At 43.8% G+C, this 23,405-nt stretch overlaps 3 protein-coding genes across 3 annotated transcripts; 2 read left to right on the top strand and 1 right to left on the bottom strand.

The window, feature by feature from the left end:
* The first annotated feature begins 823 nt into the window (after positions 1-823).
* LOC146559023 (L-amino-acid oxidase-like) lies at positions 824-4,783 on the top strand. The gene is made up of 7 exons (XM_085244630.1): positions 824-893; positions 1,109-1,323; positions 1,462-1,574; positions 1,818-2,019; positions 2,093-2,161; positions 2,239-2,375; positions 3,875-4,783. The coding sequence occupies exons 1-7, from the start codon at positions 863-865 to the stop codon at positions 4,635-4,637; spliced, it is 1,530 nt and encodes a 509-aa protein (XP_085100756.1). The 5' UTR covers positions 824-862; the 3' UTR covers positions 4,638-4,783.
* Positions 4,784-6,030: 1,247 nt separating this feature from the next.
* Positions 6,031-7,174, bottom strand: LOC146559022 (mitochondrial import inner membrane translocase subunit Tim8 A-like). The gene is made up of 3 exons (XM_085245186.1): positions 7,072-7,174; positions 6,708-6,781; positions 6,031-6,198 (listed from the first exon to the last, which is right to left on the bottom strand). The coding sequence occupies exons 1-3, from the start codon at positions 7,172-7,174 to the stop codon at positions 6,031-6,033; spliced, it is 345 nt and encodes a 114-aa protein (XP_085101312.1).
* A 1,035-nt stretch (positions 7,175-8,209) lies between these two features.
* Positions 8,210-16,163, top strand: LOC146559021 (succinate dehydrogenase [ubiquinone] cytochrome b small subunit B, mitochondrial-like). The gene is made up of 4 exons (XM_085244631.1): positions 8,210-8,315; positions 11,787-11,897; positions 13,449-13,600; positions 15,101-16,163. The coding sequence occupies exons 1-4, from the start codon at positions 8,267-8,269 to the stop codon at positions 15,263-15,265; spliced, it is 477 nt and encodes a 158-aa protein (XP_085100757.1). The 5' UTR covers positions 8,210-8,266; the 3' UTR covers positions 15,266-16,163.
* Positions 16,164-23,405: the final 7,242 nt, after the last annotated feature.

Here is a 23,405-nt window from a genome sequence, read left to right as displayed (position 1 = left end):
TTATGTCCCGGACACAGAAGGAGCTGAGAGGTGAGTGTTTGCACATCCTGTGGTCTTTACTGTATAGACAGTTATAGTAAATTTAATAAAAGTACATATGTTGTTATGAGTGCAATGTCTGTGAAGGTTCTCAGTCATCCAGGTCATCGTAGTCTTCACTTTTGCTTTTCAAGCAACTTAAAGAAGTCCAGACGCCTTTCTTTCCAAGCTCCTTAGATTATGAATGTAATGTAATGCAGCTTTAGGTCTGACTGGGGCATTTTTTTGGCCACCACTAAATGAGCCTTTTCAGGTCAGATATGAAAACGAGTGAAGACGGAGTAAAACGAGGTATGCTGATGACTAGTATAACCTCACTAATCTGATTTGTTCAGTGTGGTTGACTCTGGAGCCAGTGTGGGAAAATATTTCTGAAAGACCGGAGGGAGCCACACAGTCGCTCATTAAAATGACCTTGTGTGCAATTTCACACATGCCATGCGTCCGGGTTTTTCAGAAAGCCTTATTTCATACGGTGAGTCACAGGGTTGATAGGTTAGCTCTGTGAGGGTCTGTGGGTCATTCCTCCTCAGCCATGAACAGGCTCATGACAACTTACGAGACACTACCTTTGACAGAGGTGAGTGAAACACGGCCTGCACTGCTTTCACTCTGGATTTATTAACTGAAATCACTACTGGTGCTTTTGGGAGATTTAATGTGTTGTATATTGTTTCCAGCATATTTTAAAAAAGACAATTTTAGGCTTTTCTTTGTTCGTAACTGTTCTGCCTGAGCCTAATTTAGAGCTTGTGTCCGTTAGGTTTCCATTTCCTCTCACGGTGTGAAAAAAAAGGCCAGACTGTGGAGTTCCATCGTCGAGATGACGTCTCACATGGCACTGTGCAAACTCTGTGAGTACAAAACAAGCTGCTGCAAAGTCACTCTCATAAAAAACACTAACTGGGAAAATCCGGTATCTTCTCGTCATTTCTCCTCTATTTATAAAGTTAGCAGTAAAGGAAGGAAACTGGGACTTTGTGGTTACTTGGCAACCCCTTGGGGGATTTTTTTATGAGCCACAGTTTGACTTCATCGGCTGAGTTAACATCTTTTCTGTCACCATCAGTTCCTCTGGTTCTGGTGGCGGCTGTGGTGCTCACTGTGAATGGGATAATAGGAGATCCCCTGTTTGAATGCCTCCAAGACACAGACTACAGCGAGCTTCTTGACATCGTGAAGAAAGGTCTTCCTGCTACAAAGACGCCTCGACACGTAGCAATCATCGGCGGGGGCATCGCTGGACTGACGGCTGCCAAGTTTCTAGAAGATGCTGGACATAAGGTAATTTACAGTCAGGGAAAAAATATTTAAACTACACTCTCTCTGGGAGTAATTTTCTGAGTCATTACTGTTGGTGCTAAAAGTGCATATGCTTTTCAAACTGAGTGTCATGGCTGTGTGTCCCCTTGGACATCAAAGGTGACCATAATCGAGGCCAGTAATCGTATCGGAGGACGTGTGGAGACCTTCAGGAACAGAAGAGAGGGCTGGTATGCAGAACTGGGGGCCATGAGGATCCCAAGCTTTCATAAGTGAGTAAAGAGACGCACATGGCAAATAGACACCCCCTCATTTAATCAAGGAAAATATCCTGTTGGAAGTAAGAACTGAATGATGCCAGAAGAAATGTACTAGCCTGTAGAGTTTTCAGTACTTGTAAGATTTGAGCCTCTAAGTAACTAGGAAGAGTCTAACAAAACACTAAAGATCTTCTAGCTAAATGGTTAAAATACCGTATATATTCACACAGGATAACTAATGTGCTTATGTCACAGGATTTTGCTTTCTTTTGCGTCCAAATTACAAATACCTATGAACCGCTTCATCCAAGATGACATCAACACCTACTACTTGGTAAATGGAGAGCTACATAAAACCTATACAGTTGAAAACAACCCCAGCGTGCTCAACTACAGCTTGTCTGACAGGGAGAGGGGGAAAACGGCCGCTCAGCTCTTCAGCCAGGCGCTGTGGAAGGTTTGTTCATGTGCTGCTTTGTTGCACATGTCAGTGTGAATCTTGTCTTGTAAATATTGTGATTTTCACACAGGTGAGAGATGATGTGAAGGCAATCGGCTGTAGTGCCACATTGGATAAATATGACTCCTACACAGTGAAGGTAAAGGTTTAATTACCTTGACACTCGATGTCATACCGATCACAGCTGTAATCTGTTGGGGGGAAATGTCCTCACAGGAGTATCTGGTGAAGGAGGGCAATCTGAGCCGTGGAGCCCTGAGGATGATTGGGGACATCCTGAATGAAAACAGCCTCTTCTACACATCACTGATCGAGATGATGTACATGCAGACAGACATCAGTGACAACGTTGAGTAAGAAATATTCATATGTCACAGTGGGATGTTAAGAAGCCAGGGAAGAGGAACAGCAGCTAAGATATGCTTCTGATTCTGAGTGGTTGGTCTTCCATACCTTCTAGTGCCACCATTGTTAGACTGTACTCCAAAAGGGCAAAATAGTTGATTTAAACACTTTGTAGAGCTGAGGGAACAGATTCATGTGGCACTTCTCCTTTGTTTCGTCATTACTGTATATGTTATATGGGGCGATCGTGGCTCAAGAGTTGGGAGTTCGCCTTGTAATCGGAAGGTTGCCGGTTCGAGCCCCGGCTTGGACAGTCTCGCTCGTTGTGTCCTTGGGCAAGACACTTCACCCGTTGCCTACTGGTGGTGGTCAGAGGGTCCGGTGGCGCCAGTGTCCGGCAGCCTCGCCTCTGTCAGTGCGCCCCAGGGTGGCTGTGGCTACAATGTAGCTGCCATCACCAGTGTGTGAATGTGTGTGTGAATGTGTGGATGACTGGATATGTAAAGCGCTTTGGGGTCCTTAGGGACTAGAAAAGCGCTATACAAATACAGGTGATTATATGTGTAATTTTTCTTATTACTTATAACACTGTGACCACTGACAGGTGAAGTGAAGAACACTGATTCTCTCCTCATCATGGCACCTATTAGTTGGTGAGATAAATTAAGGAGCAAGTAAACATTTTGTCCTCAAAGTTGACGTTAGAAGCAGGAAAACCTAACGATAAAACAGCTGGGTCAGAGCATCTCCAAGCAACAGTAACCAGCGACAGGGCCGTGGACAGTCAAGACTCACTGATGCATGTGGGCAATAAAGACTGGCCCATGTGGTCCGATCCAACAGACGAAGAGCAAACAGCTGAAAGAGGTTCAAGCTGAGTGCGATAGAAAAGTGTCAGAATTGACAGAGTTTGGTTGCTGTGTAGCTGCAGACCAGTCAGGGTGCCCGAGCTGACCACTGCCCACCACCAAAACCACCAATGATCAGCATCAGAACTGGACCACGGAGCAATGGAAGAAGGGGGCCTCGTCTGGTGAGTCACGTTTTACATCAGGTGTGCATGTGTCGCTTACCCAGGCAACACCTGGCACCAGGATGCATTGTGGGTAGAAGGTGAGGTGGCAGAGGCAGTGTGATGCTTGGGGCGATGTTCTGCTGGGAAACCCTGGGTCCTACCATCCATGTGGATGATACTTTGACACGTAGCACCTACCTGAGCATCGTTGCAGACCATGGACACTATTATACACTCCACGGAGGCCACACCTCGCCACTTACAGGATCAAATGATCTGTCGCTAACTTGGTGCCAGATGCCACAGCACACCTTAGGGGTCTGGGGGAGTCCAGGCCTCGATGGGTCAGAGCTTCCGTGGCAGTGAAAGGGGCACATAATGGTCACAATGTTATGGCTGATTGGCATAATTCAAATTTATAGAAAATAAATGATTAGTTCAGCTTTAGCGGAGTATTGTGTATTAAGGGATGTTTTCTTGAATTTCTTTCAGGTACTTTGAGGTGACTGATGGCTTTGAACACCTGCCCAGAGCTTTCTATCAGGTCTTAAATGCCACCATCCTCCTCAACTCCAAGGTCAAGCTCATAAACCAGACAGGTGGTAGAAATGTGACCATCACCTATCAGGACCAGCACAACTCCCTGACTAACCTAACGGTGGACTACACCCTGGTCACTGCCACAGCCAAGGCCACCCTGTTCATTGACTTTCAGCCCCCTCTCTCTGGGGACAAGATGGAGGCCCTGCGCTCAGTTCACTACACCAGCTCCACAAAGGTGGTGCTTAGTTTCAAGGAGCGCTTCTGGGATAAAGAGGGCATCAGAGGAGGGAAGAGCATCACAGACCGTCCCGCTCGCTTCATCTACTACCCCAGCCACAGCTTCCCCGGGACATCCGCAGGTGCACTGCTGGCATCCTACACCTGCTCTGACGACTCCGCCCTCTTCCAGGGCATGAATGATGGGGAGCTGATGGCTGTGGTCCTGGAGGACTTGGTGAAGATCCATGGAGAGTACATCAGGCCTTTGTGGACAGGGGGGCTGGTGAAGAAGTGGGGCTTGGATCCTTACAGTCTGGGAGCCTTTGTCCTGTTCACACCTTACCAGCAGGGGCTCTATGCCAGAGAACTGTTCCAGAGTGAGGGACGGGTACACTTTGCAGGGGAGCACACAGCCACACCTCACGGATGGATCGAAACGTCCATCAAGTCTGCACTCAGGGCAGCTAAAAATGTTAACAGTCTTACACTGTAGTGTTTCATGCAGCAAACGTTTATTCCATGTTCACTCCTTTATCGTCTGATTTCATGAACACTGTTCCAGCTCAGTGCTGTGTGCTCCTGGAACCCCCAAGCCTCTGGAGAGCTAACTTTGGTGGCCGTACCCTGAGACGGATAACAGGCAGTAGTAGTAGTCACTCCAGTGTGATGTTTATTTTCTGTTACGAATGTACTGTTGATGTGCATCTATTAATTGATAGACAAAAGGTTTGTCTGTTACAGGCACTTTGATCAGATTTGCAGCGCTTCGCTCTTAAAGTTCCTCCTGTGTCTAAATACCAAGTTTCAGTCGGATTAAGTGCAGAAATCTTTCTATGTTACATTACGTTGAAACTTGTTTGCAGAAAAAGTGGATGAACAATGGACAGAGCCCTGTGATTCATTCATTTATGTTTTATTTAATTTTATCTACACGGTACTTCATGACTTCATTTTGCACGTATGTTGAACCACAAAGTAAATCTCTGGATTTTCCCTGTCAGCGTATGACTCGAAGTAAAAAGATGTAAGCATGAAAAACGGCTGGTTCATATTTAATGTGGTGGAACACTAACAGACTAGCTCCTGGCAGCGGCACAGTTTGCCTGTTTGCTGTGATGAGCTCTTTGCAGTTACTTTTTAACATGTGCATGGAGCTGCAGGTCACTCAACATATAATTAATGCAAACACTGAATTTTTGGTGCTAGATTCTAAGTGAACAACTCCATTACATTTATGCAGCTGTTTGGATAAAAAAAAAGACAGTGTTTGAATTCTTCCTAACTCCAGACTGCTCCTCTAAGCCCACCTCCCTTCTAATGGCATTAGATTTTCACCTGAGTGGAGCTTTTCGAGTGCTGAAATGATTATTGATAGCCTCTCTTTTTGACATAAAACTCTAGGAGTAGAGAAATGTCCTGAAATCGAGTATTTAAAGCAGACTGAGTGGACTCAGACTCCTCTGCGATATGCACTGACAGAATAACAATTATAATTCTCTATCATTTTCCTCGTCTACTATTGATCAGAACATAACGCAAAGCGAGGAGCTGCCCAGCCTTTGCTTTCAGCTCTATAGATGTCGTTTAGGAAAGTAAATAATAATCTTGAAGTTTCAGATGGATGAAAGGGAAAAAACATCAGGCAACATTGTTTCTTCAGGTGAAACATTTAAGATTTATTATTACCAGACTTCTCCAGGCTTGCAGATTTCCTCTCCCTTCCTTCCTCCAGTTTGATCATATGACTGCACCCCTCCCCCCATAAGAGTTCCTCATCATCTCTCAAACGCCAGCTGTTATACCCACGTACACAAAGTCTTCTTCGTGTCATCTCCCATCAAGTTAGGAATAAAAAAAACATAATACAGTCTGACTGCGGTGCGTTATCACTGAGTGCCTTTCTGCACCATCTGTGTGAAGCGGTTGGTGATGCTGAGGGTGGTGTCAATGAATCGCTCCACGCAGCTCACCAGGCACGTCTCTGTCCTGTAGTCCAGCTTTGAGCCCGGAGTGTCCACACATTTATCCCAGCAGACGTCGGTGAAACTGTGCACCTGCAAACCACAGGACACAGACGGGAACTGATTCAGCTCAGTGTTATTTATAGAATGTCGAAGCATCGCGGCTGATGCCAGTTAATGTTTATTAAAAAAGAAAAGGCTGAAATCTGATTACTGAACACATGTAACCAAGATTCATGCCGGACTCTAGAAGACAGCATGTTTCTGTGTGTACAGGAAACTATTTAAATCAATCACAGAACTGATGTGCATGGAGTTAAAAACGTACGTCTTCTGCCTGTTATGGTTGTGAGAGCTGCTTCTATGAATGTTTATTTAGAATGAGAGGGGGAAAGGTTACCAGCTGCCACACTGGATGCTTGTCTACGGAGCAACTAACGTGCACTGCTCTCCACACAACGATGGTTACCAATTCCTTCACTGACTCGGTCTGTCTATCACTTATAGAGCACGGCTCGCTGTGAAGCGCCCCTTAATAAATTTGTCCACAGCCACATCCATCATATTTTCTTATACATCTGCTGTTTAGTGATTCAGCTAACCTGCTCCATATTCATCCACCAATTATCCCAGCGATACCAAAGGTCAAATAAACGATTAATGATCATCTTTAAAGCTGCAATGTAACCACGCACAGTACTGACTGGATTACGCCGAGCTTTGAATCCACGGTTAACAAAGCTCAGCATGTGGATCTAGAGGATATATTAACTCTATGTTCTTCAACGCGGAAACACCTGGACAAGAAGCAGATGTTCTTCCAGCTGTGTGATGTCCAGTTCTAATACAAACTGGTCTCTTGTACAGAGACATTAACGGTCAACTAAGCACGTGTAAGACGTCAGATCACGTCGTGCAATGAACTACATCTGTCGGAGGACAGTCAGCCCCCGTCCTCTTACAGACCTGAGCCTGGGAACTGCGCTTTCTGCTGCTCGACAGCGATCATGCGCTGCAGCTGCGTCGCCTCTGCCTTCTCCGACGCGCTCAAGTTATCAAAGCCGTCCATGTCTTCTGCCCGTCGGCTGCACAGGAGCTCCGAGCACTGCTCAAGCACAGAGGTGACCTTCTCTTCCACCGGCGCGGTTTGGGAAACAGCGCTAATCACACGGTGCCCTGCAGACGGCGGCGCTTCCTGTTTGCGTTGTTTGACGCGCTAAATGCGACGCAACAAAGGACGCGTGCAAAGATGTTTCATGTTGAGCAGCAACCCCCCAAACACCGACCGGTACGGTTATTAGCGTACAGACGCATGTTTCACATCCAGCTGTAGAGACGTGTTTTATAGAAGGAATGAGGATTACAGAGAACTCACAGTTTATTTTCACATAAAGAAGTCAGAAAATAAAATAACAACAAACAAAACACTGGTGCTGTTAATTTACCTCTTAATTATGAAAGTGTGTATGAATGAATTGTAGTGGTGGAGTCAGCGCAGTAAAAACACATTTATGTCTTCTTTACCTGATCACAAACATGCCTGTGTCTCTGCAGACATTTCTCAGAGGACTCTGGTGGCATTTAGTTTTCTAATTGTATGATGTTCCACGAGTATGGAAGACTAAAACAGTCAGTCAGCAAATCATTGTTTTAACAAAATAAAAGGTTGACATTGAAGAGGTACTGCAGATGGTTCTACAATAATTAAGAAATTAATTAAGAAAAACAATTAGTGATTTATTGCTTCCCATACATTTTTATAGCATTTGCTGCAATTCGATCAGTCGATATTTATTGTCAAACTTTATGTCCATAGTTTAAAAACCAAAACACAAAATATAAAGCTTAATAAAAAAAGAAAATATCTGTAAACATATAAAACCATAATATAAATAAAACGTATTAATTATTTTAGATTCATTTATTTCTTGTGTTGTTTTGTACAGCCACAGTTGACCACCTTCTAAAAACAGACACTTAATAGGAATGAAACAAATGTTGTAGTCCACATAGCACACCATATAATACTATTATTAGTTATTGGTATTTATTTAAAATACATAATAATTAGGTGATCATCTCGAACACCCACAATCTTTGTGACGCCACGTCGACAGGATTACATCCGGGTTACTGCCGTGACCTTGGTTGGTTGTTCATCATGGCGGCCATCGTCAGGTTGAGTTCTGTGTGCCGCAGAGGAATTAAACGTGAGTAGCGCTGCTTCTCTCCGGGGTTTATGACTGTTCTAAGCATGTGTGCTTACTTTAGGGCCGCAGTTCGACAGCAGGCCGATTTGACGGAAGTGAAGTCGAGTGTTGGCCGTAGACGAACAAATGGCGCCAGCTGCAGACTTTTCAAGATCACGGTTTCACTGAAGCATCCTGCTGTCAGTATTAGCCGCTTTATTGCTACCTGTCAGTGGCCAGCGCCAGCTAGGTATGAGTAGTGCCAAAGGCCGCTTTGCTAGCATGGTGACGTCGCTGTCGGACCGCGGCGTTATCGCTCAGCACTGTCCACCAAAGATTATTCAGAAGTTGGAGAATTATTACTTCGAAGGAAAAAGGAGGCAAAAGACCTGAATTGCAAGATTTGTAGTCAATGACAGGCCTCTTAAAAAAGTAAAATAGAAATCGGCTCCCTTCCTTTGACGTTTTAAAGAGCACAGTAAAGTTTGCGTTAGGGTAAGGCTGCTCTCGTTTGGCTGTTTGTGTGGATGATTTCCAGCTGTAATCGCACTATTACATAGCCTTCATGTGTTCATAACAAACACAAGAAAATATAAACGTTTTAAAGAATTATATACAGTGTGTGATAGTTATAATTACGCTCATTCTATCTGATTAAATTCCGCTAGTGTTCGTTGTGAAGCAGATCTTAAAATGCTTGATCTTGACTGTGAGCTAATACAGAAGCACCAGTGAACTTCCAGACCGACGCCAATATTTTCTTCTGTCTGTTCGTGCTGTTGTTGTCATCCCCCTTTGTGCCAGGAAAAAAGCATTTATTATTTAATTAAATTAAAAACACAACGCTTTCTTTCAGTTCCTCATTTATTCATTTATATTTTTCAGTTCAGATCTACGTGACATAGCAGATCATTAACACAGTGCTGCTGTGCACAAAGGGAAATGCTCCAATGCTCCATGGAGCTTGAAGGGGACAGTCTCTTAGAGTAAAGACACCACTAATTATTTTACCTTAACTGTGTGTGATGTGTCGCAGTTTAAAACTCGTGGTGTTCTGGGAGAATGTACAGTATTGAAATGGAGGACATGTAGGAAGCACTGCACTGGAGCCTATCCCAGCTGTCATAGCTGTTTTTTATTTATGAGAAAAATGAGATCCACATATGAGGACATTTGTTTTAAATTTTAATAGAAGAGTGGCAGTATAATGTCCTCGTAAGTGGATATCAGGCCCATGTAGAGCAGAATTTAGTATTTTGGTCTAGACAAGAGAACATGTGATGTCCACGTGTGGACACCAGGTCCTCGGAGGTTAAAAAATACATTTGGCATCAAAAGTAAGGAAATTTGGTTTGGGTCATTATTTCTTTGTAACAGTGCTTCTTGGCATTGAAGATGGTGGAAGACCAGTTATTTCACCTTTAATAGTACCATATTTGTAAGGAAAATACATTTTTTTGTTGAGCAAGGAACCCATGCAATGACAATCAGATGCCTGATTAGCAGCACCTGCGAGCATGCACACTGCTCTTGTAGTTGGTTTCTGCTCCAACCACACCACGTTTAACTGATCTGTGTAGGGTCCATGCCATAGGGCAAACTAAGATGCAGTGTTATCTGCAGTGAGCCCTGGTACCATTGAAGGCCATGTTCCATCTATCAGGGGTAAATGGCCTGCATTTGTATAGCGCTTTTCTAGTCCATAGGACCCCAAAGCGCTTTACACTACATTCAGTCATCCACCCATTCACACACACATTCACACACTGGTGATGGCAGCTACATTGTAGCCACAGCTGCCCTGGGGCGCACTGACAGAGGCGAGGCTGCCGGACACAGGCGCCACCGGGCCCTCTGACCACCACCAGTAGGCAAACACGGGGTTAGTATCTAGGGGTGTCCTAATTAGACGACGACACCACAAAAGAGTTTCCTCACACCGTACCACTTAGGCTACGTTCACTCTGCAGGTCTTAAAGCTCAATTCCGATTTTTTTGATCAAATGCGATTTTTTTTTTTTTTTTTTTTTTTGTCTGCTCGTTCACACTACAGATAAAACGTGACAGCAAACGCGCTCTAGTGTGAACGCTCAAAGCGGCCGCATGCGCAAAAGAAGGCGTCACACACAACGTGCTCTGTTTAGACCCAGAGCAACAGTGTTGTGTGACTGATGGCCTTAATATAAAGACTTGTTTCGGACTTTACGTTTCCCAATTTTGCTTTAAGTTATAAAGTTATTGTGTTATCTACATTTGGCCTAATAATGATCCTTATTGCTGTTTTAGAGGATGGCTGCAGATTTCTGTCAGAATCTGCAGATTATACATGGTAAATGGTAAATGGCCTGTATTTATATAGCGCTTTACTAGTCCCTAACCAAAGTGCTTTACATATCCAGTCATCCACCCATTCACACACACATTCACACACTGGTGATGGCAGCTACATTGTAGCCACAGCTGCCCTGGGGCGCACTGACAGAGGCGAGGCTGCCGGACACTGGCTCTGACCACCACCAGTAGGCAACGGGTGAAGTGTCTTGCCCAAGGACACAACGACCAAGTCTGTCCAAGCCGGGGCTCGAACCAGCAACCTTCCGATTACAAGGCGAACTCCCAACTCTTGAGCCACGATCGCCACCAGTACAAAAAAATACAGTACAAAAAAATGTTCACGTTTCTCCAACGTTGTCTTCCCAACAGTTTCACTGGATGGCCAGGAAGCGTTCGCGATGTCTTCTCCGTCGCTGATAATCGGCGTCTGTCTTGTGTCAGTGACGTAAAAGACGGGTTTAATGCGACGTGACCATCAAACAGCAGTCGCTTTCTAAAACATCAGATATGTATCGGATTCAGCACCACATACCAAAGTGACCCAGGTCGGATTTGAAAATATCGGATTTGTGCCGTTCACACTGTCAGACCATGATCGGATAGATGGTCGCAGAGGGTCACAAAAGTCGGATTTGATGCGCTTTCGCCTGCAGTGTGAACGCAGCCTTGGAAACGTAGGCAGTCTGTGAAAGGTTTGCAGGACGGTTTGCCTGTTGGCTCTCTACCCACACCATCAAGAACAAACTGCTAACAGCCGATCTCCAGTCACATAGGGCAGCAGAATAAGCTGTTTGGAGTTAGCAGAGAAGATTAGGCAGGTTTTTCATGACCGCGACCCACAACTGCGTTTTGTTTACAAATGTGGGACTGTTCAGGAAATAAACAGGTTGGAAGTTTGAGTAAAGGCAAAGCTTCTTGGAAAAGATGGGAGTTTAAAAATAATTAGGTTAAAGGAGCGACGTCATACACTTGAAAACATGTCAACACACTGCCTGGTGAAACCCCGCCCCCTTGTGGTGAAATTCAGCATTGTGCAAATCCAGAAAGTACCTTTTTTAAATTTAGAAACTGAACACACACAAAACATACACAACATTATGAGGAAAGGAAAAGTAAAGCAGCCAGATGTGTTTGTGACTTTGTGTTTTCTCTCCTCAGCTCTGTTCTATCAAAGCGCGTTGCTGGTCAGGCCGCTGGCTGTACCCCACAAACACCTGGAGCAGCCGAACCTGCTGACGGCGAGGATTCATTCGTCACAGAATCTGAAGGGTCAGTGTTGACGTAGCGCCCTGTGTGCAGGTGTTGTACAGAACGAGAGGTGCACGTAGATTATTTAAATACCACAACCTCAGAAACCTCTGTGGCAGTCATCAGCTCTGACACACTTAAATCAACATAAGCTTTCTAAGCTGCACATGTTCTACTTTTGACTCAACGTAAGTGTAGCGTGTGTGACACACATTACATTTCAACACCAGTGGAGGTCCAGTGGGGCGGTCCTGGCATCTGAGGAGCTGGTTAGCTTTCCAAGAGCAGAAAATGGCTAGTTCAGACATGTTTTGCATTAACTATAATCTTAATGGAGGGCGAGAGAGAAGCAGAATGGAGCGCTACACCCCGAGGGCGAAAGGAGGAGCCATTGCAGGCCGATTGTGTCACACGCAGTCATCACTGAGCCTGGAACAACCCTGATGCGATCGTGGTCACAGTCGGGCTTGGTCAGGGTCACGAACCTGGCAACCGCTCAGCAGGTACAGGTGTCTGAAGTGGAGCAGGATCGCTTTGGTTCCTGTTTTGGATCTTCATGGTTTCGCCCTCACGTGTACACACAGCGTTTTTTTCCACATGAACACAGGCGGTGACATTTTGGCCTGTTTGGAGGTCATGTGGTTTACCCACGATGTGGGTCCAGAATGAAGGAGCCTTCTTTCTGTTTTTGCTCAAATGTAAAAATACGTTCATATTGAGCCAGAATATGATTCACCTTTTCTTACTTTAGTGAGTGATAGTCCTCCTTCTTTTTGTCAGAGTTTTTCTTTGGCTCTTTTGTCTCTCCAGTCCTTATATCTGATCAGTTTCACATTTGTAACGCTGCGTAACACCAACCGTGAGTCTTTCAACAAAGGCACTTAATACGTGCAAAGCAAGATAAAGAAAATAAATCCTTGGCCAATATATCACAATTTCAGGTGTTTAAATTGTATCGCCCTTAAATTCTACATCGGTTGTAACTATGTGGATTTCCAGCTTATCTTATTATAACAGAAAGGTTTCCAGTCTTTGTTATAGTGAAGAAACAATCAGTTTTCCTGTCCTGCTGAGAGAGATAAGAGAAATATGCCCGCTTCAGCCACATTAGAGGCTTTTGAGCATTAATGATGACTTTATTATTTTTAACCATAAAATCATCATTTAAAACTGCATTTACTTGGATGCCGATACAAGGACAGTGTCACAGCTCCACGTCTGGTTTGTGCAGCTTAAACAAACTGAACGTGAGAGCAGAGCTGCAGACGTTGTCACCCTCAGATTGGTGCCAAGTTCACTGCTTGCCAATGATGCTGATGGATTACTGACCATACTTGTTATCTACAATTTGTGCAACATTAGATACAAAAAACTGAAAAAATAATCGCAGAAAGATGTTCAGTAAAGACACAAGCGGCTCAGTGAAGTAGCCAAACCTAATATGCAGGAGACCCGGTCTTTCCAGTGGCATGTGTAGAATTTGAGATGCATGTGACTGAGTCAGATTGAAGTCTGCTCAGAGCTTCACATTGTTCGGCCTTCTGATGATCTGCAGTTTATCTTGCTTCACAGCGAGTTCCACCTCCAAAGCGGCCTCTCTGCACTGGACGGCAGAGCGAATGCTGAGCGTGCTGCTGCTGGCCATGGGCCCTGTCGCTTATTTCAACCCTGGTCCTGTCATCAATTACTCTCTGGCTGCTGCCCTGACCCTTCACGGACACTGGTAAGACTAGCAGTCAGCTGATCCCTGGTTTCACTTGTTTCTAAAATGTTATTGCAAATATTCGCAAGCCTCAGGTAAAATATTCCTGACGCCTGTGTTTTATTTGAACAGTAACGCTAAGCTGTCTTTTTTTAGAGCTTTCACTTCCTGAAAGCTATATAAGCTCTCGCCAGTCTGTCACAATACCAGGACACTGTCCAGGCTGCATTTATGACTGAGACAGAGAAACAATATTTCCTCATTCAGCTCTCAATACAGAGCTGGTTTATTAGGTACAGTGATTGTGTATGATTGACACGAACAATGTTTCTCTGTTTATTGACCATCATGCAGGTTTTTATCAACGTACATTTAAATGGTATACTTACCCTGGAGGTCACATAAGTATTACAACAGAAAATATAAGTTGTTTTATGCAAATTGGAGACACTTATGCTTAGCTAGCTTGGTTAATTAGAGACTGAATGGCTCAAACATAAGACGAGCTGTTACTGTGACTGTCACTGGATGAAGATTTTGCAGCTCAGAAATCATATTTTATAACGTGGATCTCAAATCTCTTTAAAAAAATTAAAGGTTTGGACAACTGCAGCAGCATTTTAGTCTAGGGCGGCTCGATTATGGCAAAAATGATGATCACGATTATTTTCACTGACATTGAGATCTCGATTATTTGACGATATTTATTTAACAATAACAATGTGTTGAATAATGACTTTAAAAAATAATATAAAATAGTGCAAATACTGATAACAGTGCAAATGTTTGCAATATAAGAAATCAATGAAAAATGTAAACGTCTGTGTTTAGTGAACTTTGCAGTGTTGCTCTGTGGTGCAGCTTCTGTAGCAAAGTTTACACACTGTGTCTACTTGATCCACGTCTGACTGAACCCACAATGTTTCCACACCACTGAAGTTTTTTTACCTCTCTGTTCAACCAACGGCAGTCACTCTCCTCTCCTAATAACTTCTGCTTAGCTTTCCGAGCTTCCCTCGGGTCCTCTTAATTGTTGTGACACGTGTTCAAAATGCAGAGAGGTGCGCTCGATTTGCCACACGGAGCAGCGCCAGAGTAAAGCACGAGGGAGGGGCTAATAATCGGCTCTGTCATTTTTAACGATCGTTGAAAGCCCAGATCGTAATCGAGATTAAAATTCGATTAATTGAGCAGCCCTACTTTAGTCCCAGCTGGAATCTCCAGTATTAGTGTGTCAGGCTGCAGAGCGAGAACTCTGTGCACGTGACGGCTGAGGCTCCTGGCTGTCATCACGTGTGCACACAGTTCATTCAGATGTTGCGTCGTGCGTGGAAACGTCAGCACGTTTATGGGGCAGTAGTTGATGCATTACTGTCATGGTCAAGTTTAGAAACACTGGTTGCACATTTTCCATGTGTGCTGTGCAGTCATTTAGAGCGCTTCAGTGTAACCCTGCTGAAGCAAAGGGAGGCCTTCTGTCTTCACTGGCTGCTCATCTTTTCCTCTGCCTGTGTTGTTGCAGGGTCTCGGGCAAGTGTTGACAGACTACGTTCACGGGGACGCAAAGATCAAGATGGCCAACGCGGCTCTCTTCCTCCTGTCCACGATCACCTTCACTGGTCTTTGCTACTTCAACTACAACGACGTGGGCATATGCAAAGCTGTCGCCCTGCTCTGGAGCAAGTGAATATGACTGTGGGCCGGGACGCTCAGGAAGACCGAAACACTGGTCCTGGCTGCGTGTTTAACAAACGAAATCAGTGTGTTCTCTGTAAATATCATTTTGACAATATTTCATTGATTCAAAAGTGTTTGTGTTCATTGATTCTAGCTTTGTCTTTGTGCATTGATTGGGCTGTTCCTGAGTAACCGTGGAACAAATTTACGCTACAAACATGTTTTAACAACACAGCCATGACTTGATCAAGTCTTATGGAATACAGCTGTCTGAGCTCTCGTTCATTCTTTCTCATTTGCGTCCTTTGTGTGGCTGATCTCTTAAACATGTTTACTTCCAGTGTGTGCACATGCTGCCTTTTCTCTTACACTATCATCAGCAGCACACACTAACCCCTGTTTGAAAACCATTTCCATGCCCCACCTAGTGTTTTAGTGTCATTGCGACCAGGCTGTCCCTGCAACGCTGCGGCTGTACAGAGAGCCGTGGGCTCTGCTGTAGGAGCAGACAGCGTGTGCTTATATGAAGCTTTATTAATGCTCTGCTTGAAGGTTTAATAAAGGTCAGACTGGCTAAATCTTATTTTAACCTTCGAGGCAGGAACAGGACACGACTGCGTCTCTATGGGGTCATGTTATACTTTGTATGTGAATCAGTTTCTGCTGCAATCTGCAAATTTCAAAGAAACAAAAAGGCTTTAAAATAAATGTTTATTTGGATCCTAAATCAGTAAAATAAGACTTAATATGGCAGTCCATTACATTCTAATCTTGGAACATGCACTTATACACAGTACACATGTACAGTCTTTGCATGCAGCTTCCACACCAGCACTTCTTTGTGTTTGGCTGGAGTGAGTGTGATGTCACAACACCTGTGCAGTAAACATGTTTTATTCCAGCTTCCACATTTGGCGTCACTCTGTTCTTTCCATCAAGGCTCAGCTGGGGTGTACTACGGAGCAGTGGATGGGTTAGCAGGTTATGTTGAGCTTATAGAGTATACATGTCGACCCCGAGTGCGTACGTGCCACGGCTCCATTTGAACCTTTTACACTGGCCGAATATTAATAATGTCTCCTCAGAAAACTTCATCTCACATTAGTCTCGACTACTTTACAGCGCTGGTGTTGCCTTTTATGTTTATAGGATTTACAGATTTCCTCTGACGTGTTTGTCGTCTTACCCGTCATCTCCGACGGGGATTAGTCGAGCTAGCTCATGCTAACAGAGCCTGGCCGTTTTCAACTTTCTTTGAAGTACACCACTCATGACAAAACAAGAAACACAATGAAAGAAGTACAAAGCCTTTATTCTTATGTACAAATGCTAATAGCTAGATTGTTGTACGAGCTTATAGTTCTAATTTTGGGTTCAATCTGAGGTTACACGGGCCCAAACCAAACATGCATGGGTCCAACCTCACAATATTCAATGATTAACTGAATACTAACAAAATCTCAAATGAGATAAAACTCATTTCAAAGCTGCCTTTAACTAAAGATTTATGGATGGACACATTGTAACCTTAGAATGATACAACAGGGAGCATGTTGAGGTTCCAAATGGTTTGAGATCAGATTTGTTCCATTTAAATCACAAAGTGACTCTGAGTTATGACTTTAAGAAGTTGTTATATCGGATATCTGCATTCAGTCAAGTCAGATGACTTTTTTTTCATTATTTAGACAACTTCTTTAATTAATTGAGCTCAAACTCAACTCTCATGTCAACATCGTCACCTTCAGTAAGCAGGGTCAGTTTATAACGACCGTTTTCATCCACAACTCCAAGAGCTTTGTTGGGATCTTCTGAGAACACAAACTTAAACCTGTTAGTTCCAGAAAGGCGCGTCTGGTAGAACAAAGCCTTGTGAGTCGTTCCAGGGATGTCTGTGGGGGGCGTCTATGGACAGACATAAGGAGAAAAAGAGTAACAATCACTGTGTCATCCTGACGCACTGCAGATCAAGTATAGTGGCCCTTTCACACGTGGAGATTAAACTGTTGTTTTCTTTTGAAGTTTTTACTGTATCAAATGTTCAGTATGTGTTTGTCACTTAATATCAGTTTGGTTGATCCTGATCAACTTACACATGAAACATGATTGTAAAGTATAATATACGCCATATTGCCAAAAGCATTGGCTCAACTGCTATCATACATACATATGAACTTGAGTGACATCCCATTCTTAAAGGGCTGCATCCTTCAGAGGCTGCATTTGAAGGCCGATTATGTCACAGCCAGGCGACGAAGGCTGCTCCAAGTGCGGCCAACAAATGCGTCCGTCACCTCCTAAAATTTGAAGGATGGGTCGGGTGTATCCTTCGTGGCCAAACCTATCCCAGAATTTCGTCTTGATGCATGCTCAATCATCCAGGTAAGTAAATCTCCAAAAGTTGATTCTGTTCATCTGGACGCAGCGTTTTGTGGGAGAAATGTTTCGTCACTCATCCAAGTGATGTCTTCAGTCTCAGCTGACTGCAGGTTTCAATCTTATAAACAGGACATTTGCATAATGACTGAAACCAGCCCACTGAAGGAACAATGGGCTGGGAGGTCAGTTCCTTAATCTTATGCAAATTCTCATTACCACTGATCAACAACCACTGACCAAAACCAAAAAAATGGCCATGAGTACCATTCACAGAGAGTTGGGGAATGGCTGCAATCACAGCGTAAGATGGTGACAGATGTACCCTTAGGCCCCTCCTCCATTCAGAGATGGTCTTTCCCTTTTCACGTAAATGGCCTCCTTGACTCGGCGCTCAGAACGGCGTTCCTCCCTGTCCAGGATGTTACATCCTCATCATTGAAAGATGATTGCAGCCATTCCCCAACATTCCCCAACTCTCTGTGAATGGTACAGGGTACGGCCATTTTCTCAGCCTCTGTCTTCGAAGGATGCAGCCTATGAATTGACACATACCTTTAATCCATAGGTTTCAATATGATGTCAGCTAACTCTTTGCAGCTATAGCAGCTACCCCCAAGATTAAGGTGGGAATTGTTTTTTGTTTTGTTTTTTTACCATTGTTCCAGAAGTGCATTTGTGAGCCCAGAAACTAATGCTGATGAGGCCTGCTCACAGTCTGCTCTAATTTATCCCAAAGGTGTCCTGTCAAGTTGAGGTCAGAAATCTGTGCATGCCAGTCAAGTTCTTCCAAACTCCCTCAGCAAGGTCTTTATGGATCCTACTGCTGTGCAATCATGTTGGAACAGGAAGGGTCATCCTCAAACTGTTCCCACAAAATTAAGAGCGCTGAAATGTCCAAAATGTCTTGGCATGCTAAAGAGTTCCTTTGTGAGGTCAGAGACTCATTTTGGATGAGATGTCTGTGAAAGTTCCTTTGATTAGAACTAAGGTGCCGGACTCAATCGTGGACAACAACCCCACTCCACAGTCTCCTTCGTCTTCATGGAAACCCCCAAAAGTTGATTCTGTTCATCTGGACGTAGCGTTTTGTGGGAGAAACGTTTCGTCACCCATCCAGGTGACTTCTTCAGTCTCAGCTGACTGCAGGTTTCAATCTTATAAACAGGACATTTGCATAATGCCTAAAACCAGCCCACTGAAGGAATAATGGGCTGGGAGGTCAGTTCCTTAATCTTAATTATGCAAAGTCTCATGACCATTGATCAAAGACCACTGATAAATGGCCATGAGTACCATTCACATTGTGACGTTTCTCCGACTGAAAACTCTACGTCCAGATGAACAGAATCAACTTTTGGGGATTTACTTAGCCGGATGATTGAGCCTGCATCAAGACGTTTCATGGAAACCCATTCCATGAAGCTCTCTACACACTGCTCTTCAGCTAATCTGACAGTCACATGAAGTTTGGAGGCACTATATGCCTCAAAATCCATTGAACCGGCTCTGTCATTTTCTGTGGCCTACCACTTTGTGGCTGAGTTCCTGAATGCAGTGATTTGAATGGGTGTGTCAATACTTCTGGTAATATATTTGTATATCAGGCAGCATTAACCGCATTACATTCAATACTGATATAATTTATATGCATATTTTATTTCTGTTAGGACTTCCAACTCCCAACTCTTGTGACAAAGTGTAATAAGTACTTGTTAAAAAAAAAAGTACATCCTTATGGTGGGGTGTAGTTTGTGGTCTGATCCACTTTAAGAGTCTGGGATATCTGGCACGTTGTTAGGGGCCTTCAGTCCCTGTACAACCTGATTTGTATTGCCGGCAGCAAGTCGGACTTGTTTCTGATAGGTGGCAGATTCCGTCAGGGATGCCCTGTCACCACTTGTGTTTATAATTATTATGGACAACATATCTAGGTGTGGTGGGAGTCTCCACGTTAGCGACCTCGGGATTTCATCTTTGCTTTTTGCCAGGTCAAGGACAAATTACTACCCCAGGAAGGACGACGTGATTAGCGACAACTTTGCCAAATGTTTTTGAAAGCAGTTGTGAATTAGGCGTGAAATCCTCTAAAACAGTGGAAAGCAGGGAGGGTTATAATAAGCTGAGAGAAGATGCTGACTATTTTACAGTAACCTGGAGTGAAGAAATAGATTGATTTATAATAAAGTGAAGACGGGGGAGATGTCAGATAGAACCTCTTTAATGAATTTAGGAAAGTTATTGTAGGCTGAAGAGGAAGAAGTGGGCATATCAAGGAGACATGGAGGCATGGAAAGCAGAGTAAGCGGGATTCGTGAGTCTGCCGATGGTGTCAACCAGGAACGATGACAATCAATGTTAAATGAACTAGTAAAATAAGATGGTTTTATTCATCTAAAGAGCTGGTTGAACATGGGTAGTAACTCCTAAGCAGGAGGAGGTAGTGAACATGGAGATCAGTGATTTCTACCTGTGGTCAGCTTTTGCACACTCTTCTGTGGTAACAGATGTGATTGGTGCTCCAGGGTGAAAGATTGGCGCTAATCTGGCTTTTATCAGTTCTCCACAGTCCAGAACTGATAAACATTGAATATTAAACCAATTAACTAGATCGTTAACATTCGAAAAATGAGGTGTAGATAGAGATTAGAGAGGAAAGCTGACAGGCCAAGAGCAAAATCCAGATCCACTGTGGGCTCACCAACATGTTGCACCAAAAGTGAATGATTTTGCAATGTTAAGATACATCTCCGTATCTATGCAGTTAGAGATTATCAGTATGTAATTTTAAGTCTCCTATCACAATGATTCTGAAAATTGCTGTAGGTGTCATGGTCCTGAGTCTGACGACTCAGTGTTTGGTGTTTCTTTATATCATCCTATGTTCTTGTTTATTCTGTTATGTCTTTTGTTTTATGCCTGCCTGTGTTCCCTCGTCTGTCCACGGTGTCTGCTTGTAAGTCTGTTAAGTTCAGTGTCTTCTCAGGTCCTCTGTGTCTGTTAGTTTCCTGTTTTATTCTGAAAGTCCTTGTCTCATGTGGGTGCATTCAGTTTACGTTTCCCCTGTCTCATCAGATGGGATTTCTTCCAGCTGTGTTTCCCTCCTGTCTCCCATCCCCTGATCACTGCTGTGTGCATTTAAGCCCTGTGTGTTCTCCTGTTGCTGGTTTGTCTGCGTTCATGTCCTCCGTCATTCTGAGTGATTTCCCTGCGTCTGTCTGCGTGTCTCTGTCTCTGTCCGGTTATCATTTCAGGTTTGCTTTTTAGTTTTCCCAGTTGAGGTTACTCTGTTCTGTTTCTCGCCTTGTGTATTTGTTCCACCTCCCTCAATAAAGCCTCCTCACTTCGGAGGTGCCTGCGTTTTGGGTCCTTAAATAATTCCACACGACTGCTGCCCCAGCCGTGACCGTAGGGTTTGGGAGATCAGTATATAACAGAACGTCAAAGTGGATCTTTATGCTGACTTTAAAAAATCCAGTAATTCAAAAGAATGAAATGAGTCAAGCGTAAACTGAACTCATGTTACTCTGTTCTTCAAAGCAAGGAGCAGAGAGAGAGAGAGAGGTGGAAATCAGGTGGACTGAAAGATGTTTTACCAGCATCTAACAGCAACACTTGTTCCTGTAATCACCATCTAAACTGTTATTGGGGAAAAGCCTTGTTCAAACCACCTGTTCAACAAGTTCCAGCATGAAGAGAAGGTATGTAGCTGCCAGTCAGCGTTTAACACAGTGAAAGCCTTCAGTAACTTTACAGCAGCTAAAATGAAAACAGACTGTTAACTTTGTGTGATGCAATATTTAAATCAGGCAGCTTGCTGAAGGCTGCCGGCAGCCATCCCATTTTATATACCTGCAACGAGCAGAGGTGAATCTAAAGGGGGCATGGAGTGCAGTAGATCCCATTTTTTCAAGGCTTTGGTAACATTGTTTTGGAATAAAAATGAAATTTATTAATTAAACTGTATTTGTTTTTAAAAATATAAAAAGGTTTTTATGGGCCAGTAAAATTACAGTTACTGATACACTGGATTCTTATTATTTTCTAAACCATCAGACTGCCCAGTTTTCTGCAGCACAGGCCAAACCACAGAGATAAGAGTATACTGCTGATTAACTTTGAATGTCAGCTTCAACGCATTGAGCAAAATGCTTCCAGTACAGATGTTATCTTTTTGTTTTTAATGTGAAATGAGATGAATATCAGAATAACTGCGAGTGCACTAAAACCAACTCGTGATTTCTTGTACTTACCATTGGTACAGCTTGAATTTTGTGCTCCTCACAACATACCACCATTGTCTGGTCATTCTTTAGGGTATATATCATGACTGGCATCTTTTCCTTATTGTTTAGAGTAGAGCTCCGATAGGTCCAGATGCAGAGTTTCTTCTCTGAAGAGGAAACAAGGACAAGCAAGAGCAGCATGTCATTCAGCTATGTCTTGTTTTAAAGAACAAAGGTGATGATATCCTGCTGTTCTGTTCGTCTATATGTGTCAGTTTGTTCTGTGCGCAAAACAGGACCAAACTGCAGCGCTCCACAAACTTATTTGTTCAGCTTTTAATGGACCGACCAATTTAAAATCCTGGGGTCACGTTTTGACAGGCAGCAGCTGTAGTGACTGCAGATTTGGACATATGGTATTATTATATCTATTATATTTGGGACTCACATTAACACTAAACTTAGCTACATGTTAGGGTTGAAATTCCACCACATTGAGAGGGACTCACTGCAGAGGCAGCTGGTCATGTTGCTGGTTGCTGTAATCATTTCTAATGTGAATCCCGCTCCACAGTGTAGACCTCTGCAGTCGTTCTACAAATGCATTGTTCACTTAAAGGTACAGTCAGTGGTCTTTACTTCCATCCACTTAAACAATTCAGGGTCGCAGGGAGCTGGAGCCTCTCCCAGCTGCCACAGGGTGAGAGGCAGGGTACCCCCTGGACAGGTCACCAGTGTGTCACAGCGCTAACACAGAGACACACAACCACTCACATATAGGTGTGAATAATCGTTTAACCTAACCCCACTAATTGCAGGTCTTTGACTGCGGGAGGAAGCCGGAGTATCCGAAGAGATCCCACACAGAAACGGGAGATCATGCAAACTCCACATAGAAAGGCCCTGGCTAAAGAGTGGATTCAAACCCAGGACCTTCTTGCTGTGAGGCGACACTGCTAACCACCGTGCTGACCCTTTTTTTTTTTTTACTTTATTAACAGTTATGCTGCGATAGGTGTAGGCTGCTGGGCGATTGCATGATGCATCGAGTACTTCTTCTTCAGTCACCTTTCTCACTCACTATGTGTTTATACATCTCTGTGCATTAAGTCATTAGCGACTTACATTACTGAATGAACAAGAAACGCTCATCACGGGAGATCGTGCATCACGGGAAGCCCCAGCAGCCGAGGCCTATTGCAATGTAATTAAGGGAGGATTTGGGGTCACCTGATCCAGCCCTGCCTGACTAAGCAGACAAATGTCCATCAACATGCGTCAACAGCTTTATTCTCTCAGCAAGTTGCTTTATTCTTAAAAAATTTCAACAATTACAATGTTGAAGAAGCTAGCGCACAAGCTCTTTTTTTTTTGGAATACTTTATTGATATTGATTATTGGGCACCTGGGGAGCAGTGTGTAGGGACAGTACCTTTGTTCAGGGGTATCGAACCCCTGCCCTTCTGATCATGGGGCCACCACTCTACCTACTGAGCCTGCCAAGTTCAACCAAACTGAGCTGAAAAGTCAGTAACCATAACAACAAGA

This window comes from Mchenga conophoros, linkage group LG14, assembly GCF_057382185.1.
Source record: "Mchenga conophoros isolate Kocher_MC1m ecotype Shallow Benthic linkage group LG14, M_conophoros_male_GT1.1, whole genome shotgun sequence".
Taxonomy (NCBI): domain Eukaryota; kingdom Metazoa; phylum Chordata; class Actinopteri; order Cichliformes; family Cichlidae; genus Mchenga; species Mchenga conophoros.
This window is presented reverse-complemented; position numbering and strand designations above follow the sequence as displayed.